We start from the raw sequence: 20,882 nt of genomic DNA, 5'->3' as shown, positions 1-20,882 counted from the left end.
ACCTCACTGCCAATCACATGCTTCTGCCGCTGGTCAAAGAAAGAAAATGGGCACCTGAGGCTCTCCTCCCGCAGGCTGCCTCCTGCTTCACTGGGCGCATTGGATGTTTTTCTTTCAACACTGGTGAAGTGCCATCCAAAACCACAGCGCTGGGGCTTGTGGCTCTTTTTATTCCCTGCAAAGTCGTCAGTCCTTGCAGCATCCTGCACATTCAATCATATTGGGACATGCACGCATCCAAAATGGTGAGTGCAGACGAGGAGCCCGCAAGGGTCTCTGGCACTGTGCAAGAATCCCTCACTGTTCAAGAGCCTGTTGCTTTGCCTGCCATTGTTCAGCAGACAGCAGCTCCTAAAGAAGCCTTTAACATTTCGACATCTGACTGCCATGACTGCACGTTCCTGAAAGGATGGAGACTATACATCACTACTCTTGGGTATGCCAGCATCTTGATGTCTATCAGCTGCAAATAACAATGGGTTGACTTACCTGCTTAGATTGATGGTTTGCCTCTACCTGGTCAACGTCGAAACAACTGTAGTCAGCACATCCCTGATCACAATCGCCAATGGCTTTCACAGCTTCAATCGCACCAGTTGGATTGTCACAGGATATTTGATCACCTACACTGGTATGAGCTATGCTTCTTTAATTTTGTCATCACTATCTAACTAATATGTGGAACAGGGTTCAACATCCTTTGGAGCAAGCTTAGTGATATTATCGGTCGGAAAGCAAGCATCATTGCAACCATGGCGGTCTTCATGGGCTTTTCGTTAGGATGTGGAATGGCCAAATCCATGTCTCAATTGTTAGTCTGTGCTCAGTCTTGGACAAAACAAATGTTAGACACTGACATTTCATCGCTCATAGGATCATCTTTCGCGCCTTCCAGGGAGTGGGGGCAGCAGGGGCGTACTCGATATCTATCCTAATTTGCTACGAGATGGTACCAAAATCAGATCTGCCAACTCTGGGAGCTCTGGCGTCCTTGTCTACCGCTCTAGGCTTTTCCACTGGCCCATTGATTGGAGGAGTTTTGGGCGATCACTCGATTTGGCGATGGATTTTCTACATGAAGTCAGTGCAATATCCGTCCAACAACAGCTACAGAATGAGAAGCTAATTGCAGGCTTCAATCGCAGTCTTCCGATTGGGGGTGTGGCAGTCCTTTTGTTAATGATAGCCCTTCCATCAAACTTCGGTGGTAGTGGTCGTCGCAAAACTGGTCGCATTTCATGGGGCAATCTTCGCCGAATTGATGTTGTCGGTGCCCTTATATTACTGACGGCCACTCTTCCACTCATCACAGCTTTGAATGAGGTTTATGTTCAGTTCCGCTGGTCAGATGGTAGAACGGTTATTCTTCTGGCCATCTCTGGTATCTCATGGTATGCATTTCTTGCATGGGAGCATGCCATGACGAGAGAAGGGCCTGGGCCGGAGCCGATCTTTCCATCACGCTTCTTGAATCACGCAAATTGGATGGGCATGCTTTTGTAAGCCCTTATTTACCCTATTTCATATGATTTGAGAGATGCTGGACAAGATTCACTGACTCATCTTTGTATCTTCTTAGAACTAGCTTCCTAGTCGGCATGCCTTCGAATATGGTGGTTGTGATGCTACCTCAGCGTTTTCAAATAGTAAATGGAACCTCGGCTCTGAGTTCTGGTGTCCGCCTACTGGCGTACTCTGCGACGAGTGCTATTTCTGCCGGTCTTTCTGGTATTATTTCAAAGAAGGCTCGCGTCCCTTTTGTATACTCTCTCGCCTTTGGAGCCATCCTTCATACCGCCGGCGTTGCCCTAGTGTCGACCCTACCAGAAACAAAGGATTTCCCCTGGGGTGGATACGTCTATGAAGGAATTGCAGGAGCAGGCGTGGGCACCACATTTGGCATTCTTGTTCTAGCAACGCCGTTTGTGGTAGAGCCTAGGGATATTGGTAAGTTCTTTTCGCCATTCACGATCTATCCCTCTTTTCTTCAAAGCAGCAAGTGAAAGCAAAACTAACACCCATTTAGCTGTGGCGACAGGAGCCGTTATCCAATTTCGTTTTCTCGGAGGTGCCATCGGACTCGCAATCGCATCGAACGTTCTCAACGGCATGCTTGAGAGCGACCTCACAAATGTCCTTTCACCAACCGAATTGCAGAATCTTTTACACAACACAGCTTCTATCGAGACACTAAGCGAAGTCCAACGTGAGGCTGTTGTGGGGGTGTTTGCGCATAGCTACACTACCCAATTTAGAACTATGGTTGGAATTGCAGCTGTACAGTTCGTTTCGGCATTATTTGTGTGGAAGCGAGGGGGGCGACAAATAACTGCCCTTGACTGAGGCTGCAAAGCGGGCAGTTTTCTTTCATCTTACACTGCCTCGATAGACATACGAACAAGTTTGTGGCTATTATAGGCGCTGTGTTATCTTTCATAATGTTTGACATTTCAGTCAGCAAGGAGATCATTGAAATCGGAATATTTTTTCTCTTCTTTTTCCATCTTTTCAAGTTCCTTGCACGAAGTTGCTTGAGGTTCTGTTTATGGCAGTGAGATCAATGCAATAGATCAGCATATCAGAAACACACTGTTACACCTTCTAAATAGTTACTTAGAACCAATATGAGTGGGCAATGAGGGCTAGTCACACCACGTGATACATTTCCTTTCTATCACAAGCACTGTACAAAAAGGACTATTCTGAAGAATATATAGTTAACCAAATCTTCCAAGACACGGTGTTATGATGGCTGTCATAGTCCTCAGTCCACACATTGAGCTTATGAATCATATAAAGAAAGATGATGTAAGCTTATTTCAAGTCCTAAGCTTGAAAGCGAATCGAAGTATACGATCGGAGAAGAAAGAAACTTACTTTTTCCCTATTTTAATCATAGTCTAGATTTTTTAATCACTGAACAATAGCCTAGGATGAAGCATCCAAGTTAGAATTGATGCTCAGGCAAGGAAGGGCTTCGTTGCTTTCATTCAGTCTCTCTTTATCCAAAGAAATAATCACCGCGAAAGAGTGCACCGAATCAAAGTTGCAAAAGTGCCAAGTGCTTCTTTGTATGTTTCAGAACTTCGGGGCATAATATTGACAGTCGAAGATGGGGTACCTACCTAGGTAGATGAGTTGGTTGATCGGGTTATGTCCATTCTCATCAACTTATATAGCCATGTATCTTATTCTGTCGGCCTTCTACTCTCACATGAGTCACCATTGACTGTTTACTCACTCATTGCTCATTTAACATCAGTCACTCATTCAGATATTCACAGTATTCACTTGTCTGTCCACAAGCCCCCTACACAGGCACACGTTGGCCTCGCAATAGCAAAGATAATCCATCAGTAAGAAACATTGGCAGGAAAAACAAAAAGAGAAGCGCAAGGATGCAATTGAAGAAATTCTCACTCGCAGCTGGTCTGCTACTCTCCATGTCCTCTCAAGCCCAACAGACTACTATCTACAGCGGCACAGGCTTTGGCACATATTACTACGACATGAAACAGGTCGATGTGTGCGGTACATCATTCGCTTCCCAAAACACAGGCCCAGTTAGATGTCAAACGTCAGATCTGTCGCTAGACGCGCTCAATTCAAACTACGTCGTGGCCATGAACAACACCCAACTCGGGGAGCAGCTGGCCCTGTACTGCGGCAAGAAAGTGGCCATTACCTCTGTGAATGGGCAGTCAGTCTCGATGGATCTGCCCTTGTTTATCGGTGATGGCTGTCTTCGTTGCTCGGAGGGATCGGCTGCTGATTATCAAACGTGGGATTCGAATGGTGCTCCGGGACTGGATTTTAGTTATTCGATTCTTGACCAGTTGAGTGGTGGGAATGCGTGTCAGCATGGGCATTTTTCGATTACGTGGGAGATAGTGGATGAGCAGTTGTATGATTTTGATACAAATACTGGAACTACTACAACTCCGGCTTCAGCTTCAGCTCCAGCTCCAACTTCAGTGCCAACTCCGCCGCCAGCTCCAGCAGCTCCAAAAGCTGGAGGAGGGGAAGGAGAAGGAGGAGCAGCACAAGTTAGGCCAGTAACAGCCCCGGTTCAATACCAAAACTTCGACAAAGTCGCCGCTGCACCTACAACGCTGATAACCACGCAACCACCGGCTACGACAACCACGACAAACCCCGGCACATGTTCATCAGGAGCGTGGCAGTGCAGTCCCAACGGTTCCGTTCTCGAGCAGTGTATCAGCGGCACTTGGGCTCCTCGGGCTACCTGTGCTGCTGGGGAAGTGTGTCGAGGTGGTGGTGTGCCTTACTGCGCTGCGCCTGGAGTTGGTCAGGCTGCGTCTTAGACTTTGTTTTTCTTCTTCTCCAAGGCGGGCTTTTGCTTTGATGTCAATTGTATCCATTGATACCAAGTTTTGCTACTGATTTTACTATTGTGCTTCTTTTTTTCCTTTGTCTATTATCTCATTTATGCGTAAATACCGCCTGTCCTTGTGTTATATAAAAGTTAATAAGTCATTTTATACAAAAGGTCATAATTCATCTCTCGTTTAATCATCACATCCCATATCTGCAAGATATCAAGCATCGCTTTTCAAAATAAATCATCTCTCGATGTTCCTATTCCCCATCGATCGATAGGTATGCGTCGACGATCTAGGCACAGCACTATGTATTGTATTCTTCGTCGCAACAGGGAGCAGCCCCGTGCCAAAATAGTCATCTGTATCAATGCTTCGTCTGGACTTTGCAGCACTGAGAATGCGCTCGATTTCGATTGTCTGACTGGCCAACATGTTGCTCTGTCTCTTATCGCTGGTCTTATGGCTCCTTTTCTTGTTACTGTGTCCAAGATGCCATTGGCGGATGCGTCGCCATGCTTCCCGGCTTCCGTACCGGATATCGTCGACTGAAAGCGCGAGGAGAATCAGGGGAATTGAAATGGAGAATCCAATGCCGAAGATATACTTTGACACGTAGGAGAGCGGGAGGTTGGTGTTGCCATCTGAATGTGGGAATTCTGCTACGTTGATGGCGAAAAACGATGCAATAAATGACAATGGCAGGAAGAAGATGGTCACAATCGTGAACATCATGATTGTTTTCCCCTGACGAGCAGTCCCCGCCGCTTGGTCGCGAGCGAAGCGGGCTTCAAATGCGTTGGCATGTTTTTGCTTCAGGTCGAGCAGATCTGTGATGGAGTCGTAGATTCGCTCCGTTTGTTTGTCCATGCGATCCACGTCTTTCACGTGCATTTCGATGATTCTCTGCTGCTCTCGGAACTTCTTTTTGATGTCGCTTTGGGATTTGTTCTCTTCAAAGTAGATCTCGCATATCGCATCCTGAAGGTCGACGAGTACTTGCTTTTGGTATTCGAGCACCGTGCGAATCATGTTCAGCTCGTCACGTACATCTTTCGCTTCGGCTAGGAGATCTGTTTCCTGGCCGATATCCAACAGTTTGTCGACAAACAGGGGCTGGCCATCCTCTTCTTCCTTGTGTCGGTTTTCGTCACCCTCCTCTCTCTCGATTCCGTCCGGCTGTTTGCTTTGAGACAGCCCGTCCATAATAAATGATGGCTTCGATGTTCGGCGGTGTTTGAGCCACATGGAAGCCTGCGCAGATGCAATGTTGAACTCACGGAATAGAACAGTCTCGCAGTCTGTCGCCGTACCAATACACGATTCAAACATGTCCAGGAATTGATAATCCTCGTCGCCTATACGGTGCCGATCAAAGATTCCAGAGCAGCGGGCGCTGATGACCGTAGCCAGCTCGTAAACTGACCGCACTGGCTCCCGCGTCTTGGAATTGATGTCCTCGATTATACCGTCTAGCACGTTGAGAGGATCATTTTTTGGTTGTTCCCATCGCTGGGGGAAGCTGGTCACAATCAGGTTTTGACCGAGTATCCACATCCACAGTTGATCTACCATGAAGATTTTGGGATCCTTTGCTTTGTGGTCCGACCATCTTTTCTGATAGCGATAAACCACCTGGTCACTGTCTCGTGTCTCGGTGTCGATGTTAGGATAAAAGAACTGGTCTAAGGTTCGGCGGACATGCAGAGATGCCGTTGACGAATTAATATGCGCGCGAATCAACATCTCGTCTCTGGTTGGTGTTCTTGATAATCCTGGGCGAGACACTAACGCTTCTGCCTGGCGGATTGTCTCCTGCATTTTCCGTTGGCTTTGAGTGGTTTCGAAATGCAGATATGGCATGAAGACGCAGATGTTACTTTTGGCAGCAAAAGCCGAGTCCTTGGCCAGATTCAGCGCAGACGCCTTCGTGTGTTTACCGGAGTTATTGTTGCTCGGTCTGTTTCTCTCGCTCTTGCTTGTATCTTTGCCACTTTTGTTGCGTTTGGCTTTTGGTTTCCGTCCTGAAGCGTTATCGTCATCTTGAGACTGAGAGGACTTGCTCAAGCCCGTTTCGCGCTTCTTCAAGGTAGTTGGCGAGCTCTCAGGTTGTTTTGGAACCATGGGGCCGTTTATCACCAGTCGAGGTAAGGCATTCTCTGTCCTCTCTTCTTCTTCTTCTTGTTCTTGTTGTTGTTGTTCTTCGTCCTTTTCGGGCTCATCCTCCCTGTTTCTTACTGAACGAGGAGTACTCTGACACAATGGTCTCATGAAATGTGAGTGAGGCCGTTGTCCACGATGCTGATGAGTAAATGACTTCTCCAAGCCTTTGAATCCTTCAATATCGCTTGCACCTTCTTCGATAAACGCCTTCGTCATCAGAGCTTCGACCCAAGCCATGTTGTTGGCAGGCAGATGTATCCATCGGAATTCGCTGGCTTTGACGTTCATAGGCTGCGTGGGAATTGCCTGTTTGTCGGGCTTCTTCGGATCTCGTCCATAAAGCAACTCGTATACCGATACCTTTTTGACTCGGTTCTCGTTGTGGAAATTGCCAAAGTCTACAATAGTCGCTTCAAACCCCTTGCAAGCCCCAACAGCATCCTCGGAAAGGGCTTCAACATGGTTGAAAGGAGCTAGCAGCTGGACGATATCCTTTCGCTTGAACTGAGCTGCGCGTAGAAATGGTGTGCTGCCGAATGTGTCCCGCGTACGTCTACGTAGATTCGGCTGTTCTAACAAGCAATTAACTACGTCTGTATGGCCAGCCTGCGCAGCCAAGTGCAAGGGGGTCATTCCGTTCAGTAGCTGGCTGTTAAGCTCCGCGCCGGCTTCCAGTAATATACGGACAATCTTTTCGCAGCCTTTGTCACAGGCATTGTGCAGAGCCGTCCAGCCTCCATCACTGCGCGCATTCACATCCGCTCCGTATTTCAGAAGCAGCTCAATGACATCTTCCCGGTCATGGGCAGTTGCGAGATGGAGGGCCGTCTTATTCCGAAGCTCTGTGTCATCAATATAACCTGGAGGGCAGCCTTGCGGTCGCGAAAGCAGTAACTTGGCGAAATGCGTCTTCCCAGTGGTGCAAGCCCAGTGCAAGGGAGTCCGGCCGAGTTTGTCTCGCGCATCCAATTCACAGTTTGTCCGCAATAGCAAGTTGACAACATCGTCGCCCCAGACGCATTCCTTGTCTGCGCCCAAATTATGCAGGATATTCCGATTCTCGTTGTCCTTCACATTCACGTCGGCACCTCGCGAGATGAGGAGCTGCAGGACATGCCATTGGTTCTTCCAGGCTGCCGTCATTAACGCCGTACGACCGTTTTTATCTCGGAAATCCAGTGTAGCGCCTGCGTCGAGTAACAGCTTAACAATCTGGACATGGTTGTGGTCCACGGCACGATAGACAGGAGGCGTAGTCCAGCTGGCCGCTGGTTCAACGCTCGCGCCTTCTTTCAGCAGATATTGCGTGGCTTCTAAACAGCCCCGTTCGCAAGCTTTCATCAATCCAAGGCACAGAAAAGCCGGGTTCAGCTGCCCCTTTTCATCAGCGAGCCGCGAAATATTTTTGATAGCTTGGATGTCGTTATTCCCAGCGGCGCGGATTAATTGCGGCTCGAGGCGATCTCGCTGGTCGCTGCCAGCGCTGGACCTCGATCGTGAGCGCGACATGGTTTGCGTCTTTTCCCGGCTCGAGGAAGCTTTTAATCGGAGGCGTTTCCTGCAGACAATTCCATGGCTCCAGATCGCTGTAATGGTAGTTATGAAATCAGAGTGGGAAATAAGAAAATTAAAATCGAACTTGACGACCGAAGATCAGTTCCCCTTGTGGCTCTCGTCCTCATCGTGATTGATCAAGCATCAATCATCAATGCGAGCATCAAGCAAAGCAAGCAGTGAGTTTAGTGACTGATACCGCAACTTACGGTGAGTAAAACAGCGCACGGAGTAATTATCCCGTAATTACAATACGGCGTTATGACCCACCCGCCAAGTCTAAAGAGGGTCGAGGCTGCACTTTCTGGTTGGCTGGTTTGATCATGCACACGCTGGTCCTTCCCGCGTTTTCTTGGCAGCACTAGCCTTTTTCTGGAACCGCAACCCTACCCATTGGTAACACTAGTGTTAGGGTTGTTATCTTGAAATCACCATGATTTTCAGTTCCTGCAGTCCAAGACATCGTTTCCGAATTGTCAGCCTTGACGGAATGCTGGCAGACCGCATGTATGATTAGACAGATTGACGGGCAGATGCGGATGTAGCATACCCTTATTGATCAGCTTTGTTACTATAAAATGAGTCCAATATCTGCCGTAAAGCCCTCGACGACATATTGGAGGGGTACAGTGTACTCTTTCGAGGTGGTAGCACGTAAGGTCGTGCTACTCAACATCTATATATATAAGTGATGAAATATGGGGCCAAACATTGCGAAACTTCGTCTCACTCAAAATGGCCTATAAACGATACCTAAACCCAACCGTCTTCCAGTCCGTCACATCATCATAATCCTCCGCCTGGAGCGGCGTAGCCTCTACAACAATCGCATCCTTGGCGGCAGTTGTAGATGCGCTACCAGGCACGAACCCTTCCTCCCGGTCTCGCTTGCGGTTCACAAACTGAATATAGAATCTCAACGAAACCGCCAGCATTGCCGACAGAATATAGCAAACCAGTATCGCCTTGAAGGCCGTCTGGTAAACCGGTGCCTCGCTGGTTCTAAAGAACTGGGGGCCGGCAATATTACCCGCGCAATACGCTATAAACATCATTGCCGTCATAGTCATTTTCTTCGTTACGCCCTTATAGTTCGCCTGCACGAGAGACATGACAAGAGGCAGAACAGCCGGACCAGTTTCAAGAAGGAAATATCCGAATAAAGGAGCCCCCTTGGGCACATGGCTTCGTGCGTAGATTATCGCACTGCCAATGATCGCCAGTATAACTATAGCCACTATCAAAATGCAGTTGGCCTGCCGAAAACGCCCTGCCAGGTACCCCGTCAGCGCAATTGAGATTGCACTGACCACGCTCGCAGGGATATTGATCAGCGTTGATTCCAGAGACGTGAACCCGAACGACTCAATGACCAAATTCGCAAAGTTCTGCGTTCCTCCATTCGGGATTTGCGTCAATATCGCCAGGCTGAAGATGTGCCATGTTTTTGGGTCTAGGAGGCATTCGATGGTTTGGTCCCATCTCCACAAGGCCTGTTCGGTGCGTCCGGTGCCCTCGACAATAGCGCGTTTGGTCATGATTTCCCGCTCTTCGAGAGTCAAGAATTGCGCATTTGAGATGCTATCTGGTAAGAAGAATAGAAGCACAAAGCCCCATAGAAAAGTCGCGACGCCGAGGATGATGAACATCCACATCCAGGGCCGGAGAGGGTGTTCGATATGCCCGACTCCGTAGGCTAGCAGGCTTGCTACAAGGCCGCCGATGGAGTTGCCGGAGAACCAGATGCCAGTCCGAATGGGGATCTCGTCCCGCGTGTACCAGGTCGAGGTGATGAACATGAAGGCCGGGGTGATGGTTGCTTCGGCGACACCCAGTAGGAAGCGCACTGTCAGGAGTCCGCCGTAGTTGACGCATGCTGCAGTCAGCGCGACAAAGGCGCCCCAGAAGAAGGTGGTGATGGCCAGGTATTTGGCGACTGGGAGCCGTGCGATGAGGATGTTGGTGGGGTACTCCCAGAAGAAATAGCCAAAATAAAAGATACTCGACACCCAGCTGTATTGCTGGCCGACTAGATGCTGTGTTTTGATATATATTAATTAAAGCCCTTTCGCCCGGGTGGGAAAAAGATCTCACCGTATCGTCTATCAGCCCAAACACGGATGCACTCGACAGAATGATCTTGTCCATGAAATTAAGCATATACGTGAAGAACAAGATCGGAATCAGCCGCCTATCAACTTTGCGTAAGATGTGACGAATGCTGGCTGCATTTTCAGAGGAAATGCCTCCTTCTGCCTGCGGTGGTGCTGCCATGTCGCTTGACTCGCCGCGGGTTGGATTGCCATGGAGGAGTAACGGAGTATGCTCTGCAGGGTCGATCGAGGGGCCATGCCTGCACATTATACTAATAGTATGGTTACAGTCATATAGCCAAGGAAGAGCGATAGGGATTTGCGTAGGAAAAGGCGATTGGGCGTTGAGATGCCCGGGGGGGTCGTTGTTATCAGACTACAGTTACTAGCTTATCTTGCTTATCGTGATCTGGCACGTGAAGATCTTGTATATCAGAGATTGTTTTCTTTTCATTCCCACCGAATACCTAACCAATGCTCGACAATCACAAACCCGTCATTCGCTAAAGCAGAATAGTTATTAAGACTAATGTGGGATAGATATATCCCGCATGATATGATATGATTGATATGGTATGGTGACGTGCACGATGCACGATGCATGATGTGTGGATGGGTAAAAATGTATGCAACTCATTAAAGCATTTCTCGCCAATATTGGGGGCCGAAATGCTCAACTTTTTTTTTCTCGCTCTTTCAACAGAGTGTGCCGGTAAACAGAACAAAAAAGAAGAAGAGAAAAAAAAAAAAAAACGGGGCAGAATGTATATAAGATGTATAGAGAGATATATACCCTCTGCTGTTAGGATTTTCCTATCGACTGCTTCATTTTTTCTTGCCATTTTGAGGCATGTCCTTCAAGATATCGTCGAAACTCATGGTTGGATTCATTCGTGCAAACGGCTTCGCCGGTGGTTCCACTGGCATCACACCCGCGGGCAGCGGTAATGCTTCCAGTGTGTTGTAGATTGATGCGCGATGGTTGTGAGACGGTATTCTGGGCGAGCTTGTGCGGGTTGCATTGTGCGTGGACACGCCGCTGCCGGGACTCATCGCATCGGAAATCGACCCAACGGAGGATTGCGGCGCATGTGCCGCAGAGAACAGCGAGGCCGAGTCTTCGGTTGTTGTCGTGATCGGGGAGTTGAAGTTTCTCTCGGCCCATTGATTGGCAACTTGCCAGCAATGACTGCGACGGTATACGGCGTCGGTTGCGTTATTGACCACGTCTGATGGCAAGCTGACCACCCCCTGTCCACCAGCAACCCCAAACCAACTGCGCCCACTCTTGTTGTCGTTTTGTACCCATGGCGCGCCTCCACGAGGTGCAACGCACAAGAAATATTCCACTCCCTCGGTAAAGCGCACGTTGAGCACGTCAATGACCAGCAACGGGAGCGACTGGAGAACTGCGTAGATAAAGATCCATTGGCCAATCCGGTTATCCATCAGCTCGTCCAAGCTCTTGCCATGGGCACTCCGGCGCTCAAACTGCATGAAGCTTTCAACAAACGGCGTGGGTTTCAGGCTCTCCCTGGTGTACGATCGCATCAGGGCTTCGTTGATTTCAGAATCGTGGAGCTTCTTCTGTCGCTCCTTGGCTTCTGTTTTGGGGTCCACGGGTTTCCGTCGGATGGAATTCAGACTGGGAAGTTGAGGTATATCAAATGGAATGGGCGGCTGTACAGGTGGCGTACTACGATCGTACTCACTCAGCATCCGCCGCAAAGCTCGCGTTATTGCCTCTGCAGGATCCGGTACATCTAGGTCTTCGGTTGCCATATCCGTCGTGCGTGTGGTCAAAGATGTGCGATCCACCATCATGTCGTAAAGATCGGTGAAGTCTTCGTAGACCTCCTTTAAAAGCAACCGGTTGAGACCGCTCCCTTCGAAGTCGTTCTTTTTCGATCTGGCGTTGGGGGGCCACGATCCGTATTTATTTCGGTAATAGCCCATAACGTGCTTTCGCAATGCTAGATGGGCTAGTTTCCACGATTTGAAACGGACGATTTTACTCTCTGCTGCCGAGTGCGAGTTGGCAATTCCAGACCACAAGGCCGGGAAGTCGAAATCATCCAGCTTAATTCGCATGACCGTGAGGCGATTTTCGAGGTCAATCGCGCCACGTTCCAAACGTTTTTGCGTCACCGGATTGATCAAATCATACTTGGGGCTGCGTAAACTTCTAATATCGTCCATCTTCCCCACGCCATGAACGAAGCCCTCGAGATAGAGGGGGTAATGACGCAAGTTCTCCCCAAGGACAATCGCCTCGATCGTCTTCTCGCGACTCTTCCGAACATCAGCTAAATGAAGCTCGTCACAGTAGTTGGCAAAACTCGACGAAGCGACCTCTCCAAAGTTCGATCCATCAAAGTTGGAGAATTCGAAGCGACGCAGTAAATTAGACACTTCCATCAGTATGGAAAACAGGCTGGGGTATTTTGGTGTGGCTATGAGAGCCTGGCCTAGCAGAAAGGCAAAGAGATTGCGGAAGAGCATCAACGTGTCTGAATCTTCCTGTGCCAGGGGGATATCCGCACTCGAGACATCCCCATGAAGAGGGACAGGGAGGTAGAGATGAAGCTCTTGAACATCTTCCGGTTGATCGTCGACCAGCGTCATTCGGTTGCTGCCGCTGCTGGCGGCATCGTTGACCCATTGGTCCTCGTGGGCGGTAGTGCTTCCATCTGGATCGGTGACGGTTAGGGTGCGGGCCGATTGCCGCAATGCTTCAATCTTTGGGTCGGTACCACGGGCCAGAAAAGTAAGAGAGGGCGAGTCGGAAAACAGAGTTGAGTCAACCTTGAACGAAGCTGGCCGATGGGTGTTTTGCGGGAAGAGATAAACAAACGTATCGCCTTGTTCGTTCCACAGCTCGGGTATCTGGAGCATAAAGGAAAGGGTCAATCCAGCTCTAGACAAATCGTTATGTGGTAACAGCTTACCTGTTCGCCTCGCACGAGCGACGCTATGTCGTATGGGATTTTCTGGTCCAAGCCGGCAACCCAAGCATCAAACAAAGGCTGGTCGCCCGCATCGGGCCCGTCCAACAGAACCGAATTCGATTTTCCCGGCATCCAGCTCCTCCGTCGATGACTTGCCAGGGTGTCTGGCGTTCTTGAACGTGCGGCGGGGGTTGCACTTGTGCTTCTGCTGCCCTGTCGGCTGTGTGAGGGCTGTGAGGATGACGGGCCCGGCTCAATCAAATCCTGATTAATATCCAGCAACGACGGCGGCGGTGGAAGGGGCGCATCCAAGTCCAAGCTATCGGGCTCGAGTGCACCGCCGTGGCTGGTGGTGGGACGAGAGGCTGTGGAATGGGGTTGAGGCGAGGAAGCATGTCGCACCGCTGGGCGGGAATGGCTGCGGGCGCGCGTGTGGTCGGCGGATAGATGCGTACTGCCACTGGTGTTATTAGTGGGCATCTGCTTGGGCGAGCCGGACGACGTGGACGACGACGTCGAGTCCCTGTTTGTCTTCATGTTGAAGAGGGACGATATCCGGCGAGCGGACTTTGCTGGTGCGGACAGCATCTTGACAGAGCTTTCCCTCCCTCTCGTGCACACGCTCTCCCTCTCTTTCCCTGTCTCTCTGTGTCGACGCTTGGAGATATGACGAGAGGAAAGATTATCCCGCGAGACTCGGCTGGGATTGTTTTGGGTGGTTTGGTTGTACGTGCCAAGGGAATGGATCGACGACGTCGGTTGACAGCAAGAATGGACAGGATTGTACCGCGGCCAACACAGGCTCCATTCGAAACAGTACGCGATTGATTATAAGACGGCAGAAAGAAGCAGCGTGGAGATGCAATGGTATGGAATATTTTGGAATATGGAAAATGGGCGGCGAGAAAAAGCTGGCTCTGTCAATAAACTCGAGTGCGGGTACTAGCCGTAAAGAATTAATTGCAGAGAAAGGAGAAGGAGAAGGAGAGAGGGACTGACTCCGTCGTGCTCCGAGAAAGGAGAAGCACATGTGAGCAACAAATTACAGAAGAACAGGTAGTTAAAACTGCTGCTATTATTAATAATACAACAATACGCACAACAACAGCCACTGCCCAGCAGTCAGAACCAAAAGTCAATCCGGTATGCACGCGCAATATTCGGCGGTGGCTGCGTACACCCATGGACTCGATGCATATTTACGAATCAGGTGGAGAGGACGGTGCCCACGCTGGGCCCAAGACGAGTGAATCGGGGAATCACTGAACAGTCAACATATGTAGTGAGTTACGTTGTCGTTGAGTCGTTGACGCATTAGGGTTTCGTCGCCATGTCACTAAAGCCATGCTAGTGAGCAAGCTGACGAAGTCTAACACCAGCAGCTGCCTAAAAATAGGAACCATCTGCACCTATGGTATTTTGTATGCATGATGTATAATAGATTAAATATCAGATCAATAGCCTGAAGATCCATGCAATGCTCTAGCTACAGTAAGTAGATATAGATAACTGTAACTAGATCGAGAGATCGATCCATCGAAACCGGAGGGGGGTCTACCCCGCGGGTGCCTGAGTGCCTGGGTGCCTGAGCCTGATGGGGTAGCTGCAGAAGCCAACCACATCCACAGCAACAACACCAACAACATCCGAACATCATGACCCAAGACCCAATTCCCATCGACCTCTTTCGCGGCTGGCCCAATCCTACGCTGCTGCCAGTCGATTCGCTCGCACAAAGCGCCGCCACCGTCCTGTCCACGCCCGCCCTCTACCAGCCCGGCCTGCAGTATGGGCCCGACGAAGGCTATGCGCCGCTGCGCCAGCACGTCGCGACATGGCTGAGCTCATTCTATCCCCCAACAGCAGCCAAACGAACCGGCCCCATCTCGTCCGCCCGCCTTTGCATCACGGGCGGCGCGAGCCAGAACCTCGCTTGCGTCTTGCAGGTCTACACGGATGCCGCCTACACACGGAATATCTGGCTGGTCGCGCCGACTTACTACCTTGCTTGTCGCATCTTTGACGATGCCGGATTCATGAATCGCCTCCGGGGCGTGCCCGAGGATGCAGAAGGTATTGATCTGGAGTTCTTGGAGCAGAGATTGCACGAGGCTGAACAGGATGTTAGAATTACCAAGCCGGTATGCTGAATCCTGTTAGTTCAAAGACTTCTACCACTTTCTGGGACTTACACAATCCCAATGCTTCCATATCTAAAGTGCCTGCCTTTCTAGCTGCATACCTTACCACGACCATGGAGCAAAATCTACAAACACGTCATCTATCTCACGCCGACCTTTGCGAACCCGTCGACCAAAGTGGTCTCTCTCCGCCGTCGCGAAGAGCTAGTCCGACTCGCCCGACGTTTCGATGCGCTCATCATCGCCGACGATGTCTACGACTTTCTACAGTGGCCTTCAGATCCCAGTGTGCCCGAGCAGGAGTATGATAGCGAAACCGCCTTGCTGCCGAGGATAGTCGATATTGACGGGTATCTCGACGGTGGCCCTATAGACGAGTGGGGGAACGCGATGAGCAACGGCAGCTTTAGCAAGTTGATTGGGCCTGGCATGCGCGTGGGCTGGGTGGAGGGGACGGAGAAGTTTTCGTACGGGATATCGCAGACGTATGTTGATATTGTCTGCATAATGGCAAAATCTTACTTATCACTGACAAGATGGCTCATTTAGGGGATCAACGCGGTCGGGCGGCGCCCCTTCGCAACTAGCATCTACATTCGTGGATCAAATTCTACACTCGGGATCACTACAACGACATATCAAATCAGAATTGATCCCCTCGTATCGCGCCCGCTATAATCGGATGATGGGCGCGATAAACGAACACTTACTACCATTAGGATTTAAAGTGCCTGCAAACACCCAACCGACAGCCGGCGGATTCTTCGTCTGGCTTGACCTACCCGAGTCATTGACGGGGGATCTTCTAGCGGAGCGAGCGCTGGCAGAGGGAAACCTCCGGATTGGCAGTGGCTCGCTGTTTCAAATCGAGGGTGATGGCACGGAGTACCGCCGGACATTTGGTCGAAGTATTCGACTGTGTTTTGCGTGGGAGCGTGTTGAAGTTCTCGACGAGGGCGTGCGACGTTTGGCGGATATAGTGTGTGGCATGGTAGATACGTAGGCCTGCGGTTACGTACAGTATATATGATGTTTTTTATATGATGATGTACATCAAGTGCCTATGAGACGATTAGAAATGTAAAGTCCTAATACCCAGGTAGCTTCACTGTGGATATATATACATGTCAAGTACCTAAGTAAATTCTTCAACCTCAAGACTACAACGTTGTGAACCCATGTCCATACGACCGGCTAAATAAACATGTGCCTGGCTAACAACCGTGGTAGCTACATGGTGACTCAACTTATAGATGCACCAATCAGAGTGCGGTGACTGGCAAGGGCGCATCCTCCGCGATATGCAAGTGTTTCACTTGTTAACGCCAGGAACAATTCTCGTAAACAGTTTAATTAATGAGAGATTGCGGCCTTGATTCCTAGATACTAATGGTCTCGTGGAATGATAGTCCTGGAATGTCACGGTTACCTAGGTTAGAGGCAACCGGCCCATGATCTGCTGCAAAAATGTGCGTCATCTGGACATGAATAATGTCGATAAGGGGGGATCAATCATATAGAGCCGTATAAATAAAGTTAAGATACGCATTCCAGAATTCGCAATGACCAAATTTCCGGCCGATAAACATGGCAACAGGGCAACGAAGGATACCGAGTAGTATATGTATATAGAGAGCATGGTCTGTCCTGGGAAGAAAAAGACAGAAAATCAGAAATTATCTTGTTTCATATTGTATTGATGATCCTACCCAAATAAAGTCGACTAATTCTATTCCCTCTGCTCTGCAAAGTGCGTAATTAGCGACGAAACCGCCTGGCGTTTCAGCTTTCGACCGACTCGTTTTACCTTAGGGCTACGGAGCACCAATCAACCGCGGACCCCTGCAGAGGAGGAAACGCAGCAGCGAGATTCGCGGAGAATCCCTTCAGTTTCTTTGGGCTTGTTCGCCCAGCGGGGTGGAGCCTCAAAGGGCTGTCTGATCATCAAGCTATTGTGAATTGTTTGAACTCTGCTGAGACACGCGCTGATTGGCAGAGATCCAGCAAAGCGTAAGTGCTGAGGATACAACAACAACAATAAACGGAGCGCTGTTGATTCTAGCTTATTATTGCCTAATTCCTGAGGCTCCGGTTTGTAGCAGATCGGGCAAGTGCGCTCCTCTCCCCCTCTTTAGGTATATTACTTCGTCCTCTCTCTCTCTCTCTCCCTCTCTCTCTCGCCCTCTTCCCCTCCGCATCTCCTCGTCTGTTCTGCGCCCTCATTTTTATCCCATCTATTTTTCGACGCTCATTTCTGTTGTGGCTGGCCTCCGCAGTCGTTCTCTCGCGTTACACCACATTCTCTGTCCTGGTGGCAGCTTGATCCCCTCCTGTCTTGCACGTGGAAAGGTGTGTGATCATGATCATTTGAGGAAGATCGTTTTTGTACTACAACGAACCTTTCACGCTGACCGTTTCCAGCCCTTCTAGGCACATAACTGGTGGGTGACAACGGTCAGCAGCACAGTGGTCAGGTCTGATCGTCAAAAAAGAAACAGGATTTTTTTCTCTTTCCCCGGCATTGGTTTACGCTTATTTATAGTGCCATCTACCGCTCGTTCAAATTATTGTCTGCTGGTCAGATATATCGAATTCTTTCTTTCTTCGACATATCCAACAGCATGCTTTTCATACGTCTTTTACTCTTTTTCGGCTTGTCGGCCCTGCTGGAGGCTGCCCCTACGCCTCAGGCTAGAACGGCTGCTGCATCGTCTGGCTTTTGGATGGCCAATATTGAGCGACAGGGCACCGTGGCTTTTGGCAACTCGTCTAGTTATCAGGTCTTTCGAAATGTCAAGGACTTTGGCGCCAAAGGTATGGTCAAACCGGCCTGCCACGCTTATCGACGATACTGACATCTTGCAGGTGATGGATCAACGGATGACACAGCTGCGATCAACAGTGCTATCTCTTCAGACAATCGATGCGGCCTGGGCTGCGACTCATCAACTACCACCCCTGCCATTGTCTACTTCCCGCCTGGGACCTATGTAGTCTCGAAGCCGATTGTTCAGTACTATTACACTCAGCTCATCGGCGATGCTACTGATATGCCCGTGTTGAAGGCTGCGAGCGGCTTTAGTGGCATGGCTGTGATCGATTCCGACCCCTACACAGACACAGGTGCTAACTGGTACACAAACCAGAACAACTTTTTCCGCCAGGTGCGAAACTTTGTCATTGATCTTACTGCCATGCCGCAAAGCTCTGGTGCTGGTATTCATTGGCAAGTAGGACAAGCTACAAGTCTTCAGAATATTCGTTTTGAGATGGTCAAAGGAGGCGGTGATGCCAACAAACAAGAGGGTATCTTCATGGATAACGGCTCTGGTGGCTTCATGAGCGACTTGACCTTCAATGGTGGCAACTATGGCATGTTCTTAGGCAACCAGCAGTTCACTACTCGCAATCTAACCTTCAACGGATGCAACACGGCCATTTTCATGAACTGGAACTGGGCCTGGACTTTCAAGTCCGTGACCGTCAATGATTGTGCCGTTGCCTTGAACATGTCCAACAGTCCTTCAAATCAGACCGTTGGCTCCGTTCTCATGTTGGATAGCACGCTTTCAACGACCAGCCAAGCCATCGTAACTGCCTGGACCGAATCCAGTATTCCCATTGGTGGCGGTGACTTGATTTTGGATAACGTGGATTTCACTGGCTCTAGTATTGCTGTTGCTGGCATCGACGGTAATACCATCTTGGCTGGCGGCTCTGTCGTCGAGTCGTGGGTACAGGGGAACACCTACACGAGCGGTTCAACCACAACCAAGCGCGATCTCGAGTCTGCAGTTCGTGATGAAGAGGACGACATTTGCCCGACGGCCGAGATCGTGACCGTCACCGTTTACGAAACTGCCTCTGCTCATACCCAGCCAAACACGCTGGCGACTGCCGCTGCTTCGAGTACCTCTGTCGCTGCTCGTGTCAATTCCGTCGGATCAGGCTCTTCGTCTTCGGGATCACCCACCTCAGTTGCAGGATCTTCTGCTTCCAGCGTTAAGCCCTCACAAGTCTCCACAAGTTCATCGGTATCATCTTCATCCTCTGGCAGAGTTTCTCAGTCTGCAGTAGCTTCCGCGTCGGGGAGCACTTGTGCGGCATCGTCTGTTACAAAAAGCCGTGCTCAAGGTACCAGGGCTGCGTCTAGTAAGCCTTCAGTCCTTGTAGAAAGCTCTGGCAAGGTCTTTGAGCGTTCTAAGCCGCAATATGAGTCGGTTCCTGCGTCATCCTTCGTTAGCGTCAAGTCTGCTGGTGCTAAAGGTGACGGTAGCACTGATGACACCGCAGCACTTCAAAAAGTGTTGGACGGCGCTACTGCTGACCAAATTATCTATTTCGACCATGGTGCTTATATCATCACCTCGACTCTCAAGGTTCCCAAGAATATCAAGATTGTGGGCGAGATATGGCCGCTTCTGATGGCGTCCGGTGACGCTTTCTCAGACCAGAACAACCCAATTCCCATGCTTCAGATCGGAGAAGCAGGTGACACTGGAGATGTTGAAATTCAAGATCTGATTCTTGAGACAAAGGGACCTGCCCCAGGTGCTATTCTCATGGAATGGAATGTCGCTGGCTCATCTCAAGGCTCCGCCGCAATGTGGGATGTACACTTCCGTGTTGGAGGTTCTGCTGGTACAGACCTTCAGAGTAACACGTGCTCCAAGAATCCTACTGCCACACATGGGGCTAACAATGCCTGCGAGGGCGCATTCATGCTCTTCCACGCGACACAGAGTGCCAGCGCATACGTTGAGAACTGCTGGTTCTGGGTTGCCGATCATGAACTTGATCTTGCTGACCATAACCAGATTGACATCTACAACGGGCGTGGAGTGCTCATCGAGAGCCAGAACGCTGTCTGGATGTATGGCACCGCATCTGAACACAGTCAACTGTATGAATACCAAGTCAGCAACGCTAAGAACGTCTTTATGGCTCTCATCCAGACTGAAACACCGTAAGTTTTCGCATCTTTTATCAGGAGAAAAAGAAGCACGCTGACACTATCACACCACAGTTATTGGCAATCCAACCCTACTGCTCTTACTCCTTTCACACCTCAAACCAGCTTCGCCGATCCAGACTTTTCGAAATGCACAACCGACAGCTGTCGCAAAGCCTGGGGTCTGCGTGTGCTCTCGTCTTCGGACGTTCTGGTGTATGGAGCCGGTCTATACAGTTTCTTCGAGAACTATGAGCAAACCTGTCTCACAACGGAATCCTGCCAGCAAAACATTGTTCAACTCGACTGCTCAAGCGTATCTCTGTATGGTCTCAGCACAAAGGCGAGCACGAACATGGTGACGTCGACGGATGGCACGGCTCTTGCGTTGCAGGAAGACAACACCAGTTCGTATGCTTCGACAATCGCGCTTTTCGAGCAATAGTATTCCCTCCGTGGCCGGCTGTGCTGCGTGCATGCCTAGGAGGTAAATCTTGATTGTTTATTTTTCATATACATATTTGGGCCGTATTGAACTGATGGGAGGGAATTTTTTACACTTGCAAAGTTGGAAAGCTGGGAAGCAAACAAAATAGATACGTATCACTCAGTAGTTAGTGCTTAACAAAATGATACCACATTCTTATCCTTATTTCTTTTTACTCCAGTATAAATTTCGACCCTAATTAAAG

At 49.7% G+C, this 20,882-nt stretch overlaps 7 protein-coding genes across 7 annotated transcripts; 4 read left to right on the top strand and 3 right to left on the bottom strand.

The window, feature by feature from the left end:
• Nucleotides 1-17: 17 nt before the first annotated feature.
• UA08_01090 (hypothetical protein) lies at nt 18-2,343 on the top strand (the record flags this gene model as incomplete). The annotated part of the gene is made up of 6 exons (XM_020259839.1): nt 18-436; nt 498-631; nt 688-811; nt 963-1,499; nt 1,580-1,947; nt 2,027-2,343. The coding sequence occupies 6 exons, from the start codon at nt 18-20 to the stop codon at nt 2,341-2,343; spliced, it is 1,899 nt and encodes a 632-aa protein (XP_020123947.1).
• A 1,055-nt stretch (nt 2,344-3,398) lies between these two features.
• Nucleotides 3,399-4,325, top strand: UA08_01089 (hypothetical protein; the record flags this gene model as incomplete). The annotated part of the gene is made up of 1 exon (XM_020259837.1): nt 3,399-4,325. One exon carries the CDS (start codon nt 3,399-3,401, stop codon nt 4,323-4,325), a length of 927 nt encoding a protein of 308 aa, XP_020124483.1.
• A 258-nt stretch (nt 4,326-4,583) lies between these two features.
• On the bottom strand, nt 4,584-8,012 carry UA08_01088 (hypothetical protein; the record flags this gene model as incomplete). The annotated part of the gene is made up of 1 exon (XM_020259836.1): nt 4,584-8,012. One exon carries the CDS (start codon nt 8,010-8,012, stop codon nt 4,584-4,586), a length of 3,429 nt encoding a protein of 1,142 aa, XP_020124482.1.
• A 785-nt stretch (nt 8,013-8,797) lies between these two features.
• Nucleotides 8,798-10,418, bottom strand: UA08_01087 (hypothetical protein; the record flags this gene model as incomplete). Its single annotated transcript, XM_020259835.1, has 2 exons — nt 8,798-10,093; nt 10,152-10,418. 2 exons carry the CDS (start codon nt 10,416-10,418, stop codon nt 8,798-8,800), a joined length of 1,563 nt encoding a protein of 520 aa, XP_020124485.1.
• A 557-nt stretch (nt 10,419-10,975) lies between these two features.
• UA08_01086 (hypothetical protein) lies at nt 10,976-13,686 on the bottom strand (the record flags this gene model as incomplete). Its single annotated transcript, XM_020259834.1, has 2 exons — nt 10,976-13,036; nt 13,099-13,686. The coding sequence occupies 2 exons, from the start codon at nt 13,684-13,686 to the stop codon at nt 10,976-10,978; spliced, it is 2,649 nt and encodes an 882-aa protein (XP_020124484.1).
• Nucleotides 13,687-14,753: 1,067 nt separating this feature from the next.
• Nucleotides 14,754-16,413, top strand: UA08_01085 (hypothetical protein; the record flags this gene model as incomplete). The annotated part of the gene is made up of 4 exons (XM_020259833.1): nt 14,754-15,239; nt 15,333-15,724; nt 15,789-16,218; nt 16,372-16,413. The coding sequence occupies 4 exons, from the start codon at nt 14,754-14,756 to the stop codon at nt 16,411-16,413; spliced, it is 1,350 nt and encodes a 449-aa protein (XP_020124487.1).
• A 1,447-nt stretch (nt 16,414-17,860) lies between these two features.
• On the top strand, nt 17,861-20,635 carry UA08_01084 (hypothetical protein; the record flags this gene model as incomplete). Its single annotated transcript, XM_020259832.1, has 3 exons — nt 17,861-18,053; nt 18,105-20,205; nt 20,266-20,635. The coding sequence occupies 3 exons, from the start codon at nt 17,861-17,863 to the stop codon at nt 20,633-20,635; spliced, it is 2,664 nt and encodes an 887-aa protein (XP_020124486.1).
• Nucleotides 20,636-20,882: the final 247 nt, after the last annotated feature.

The sequence above is a fragment of the Talaromyces atroroseus genome (assembly GCF_001907595.1).
Source record: "Talaromyces atroroseus strain IBT 11181 chromosome Unknown scaffold_0, whole genome shotgun sequence".
Classification (NCBI taxonomy): Eukaryota; Fungi; Ascomycota; class Eurotiomycetes; order Eurotiales; family Trichocomaceae; genus Talaromyces; species Talaromyces atroroseus.
This window is presented reverse-complemented; position numbering and strand designations above follow the sequence as displayed.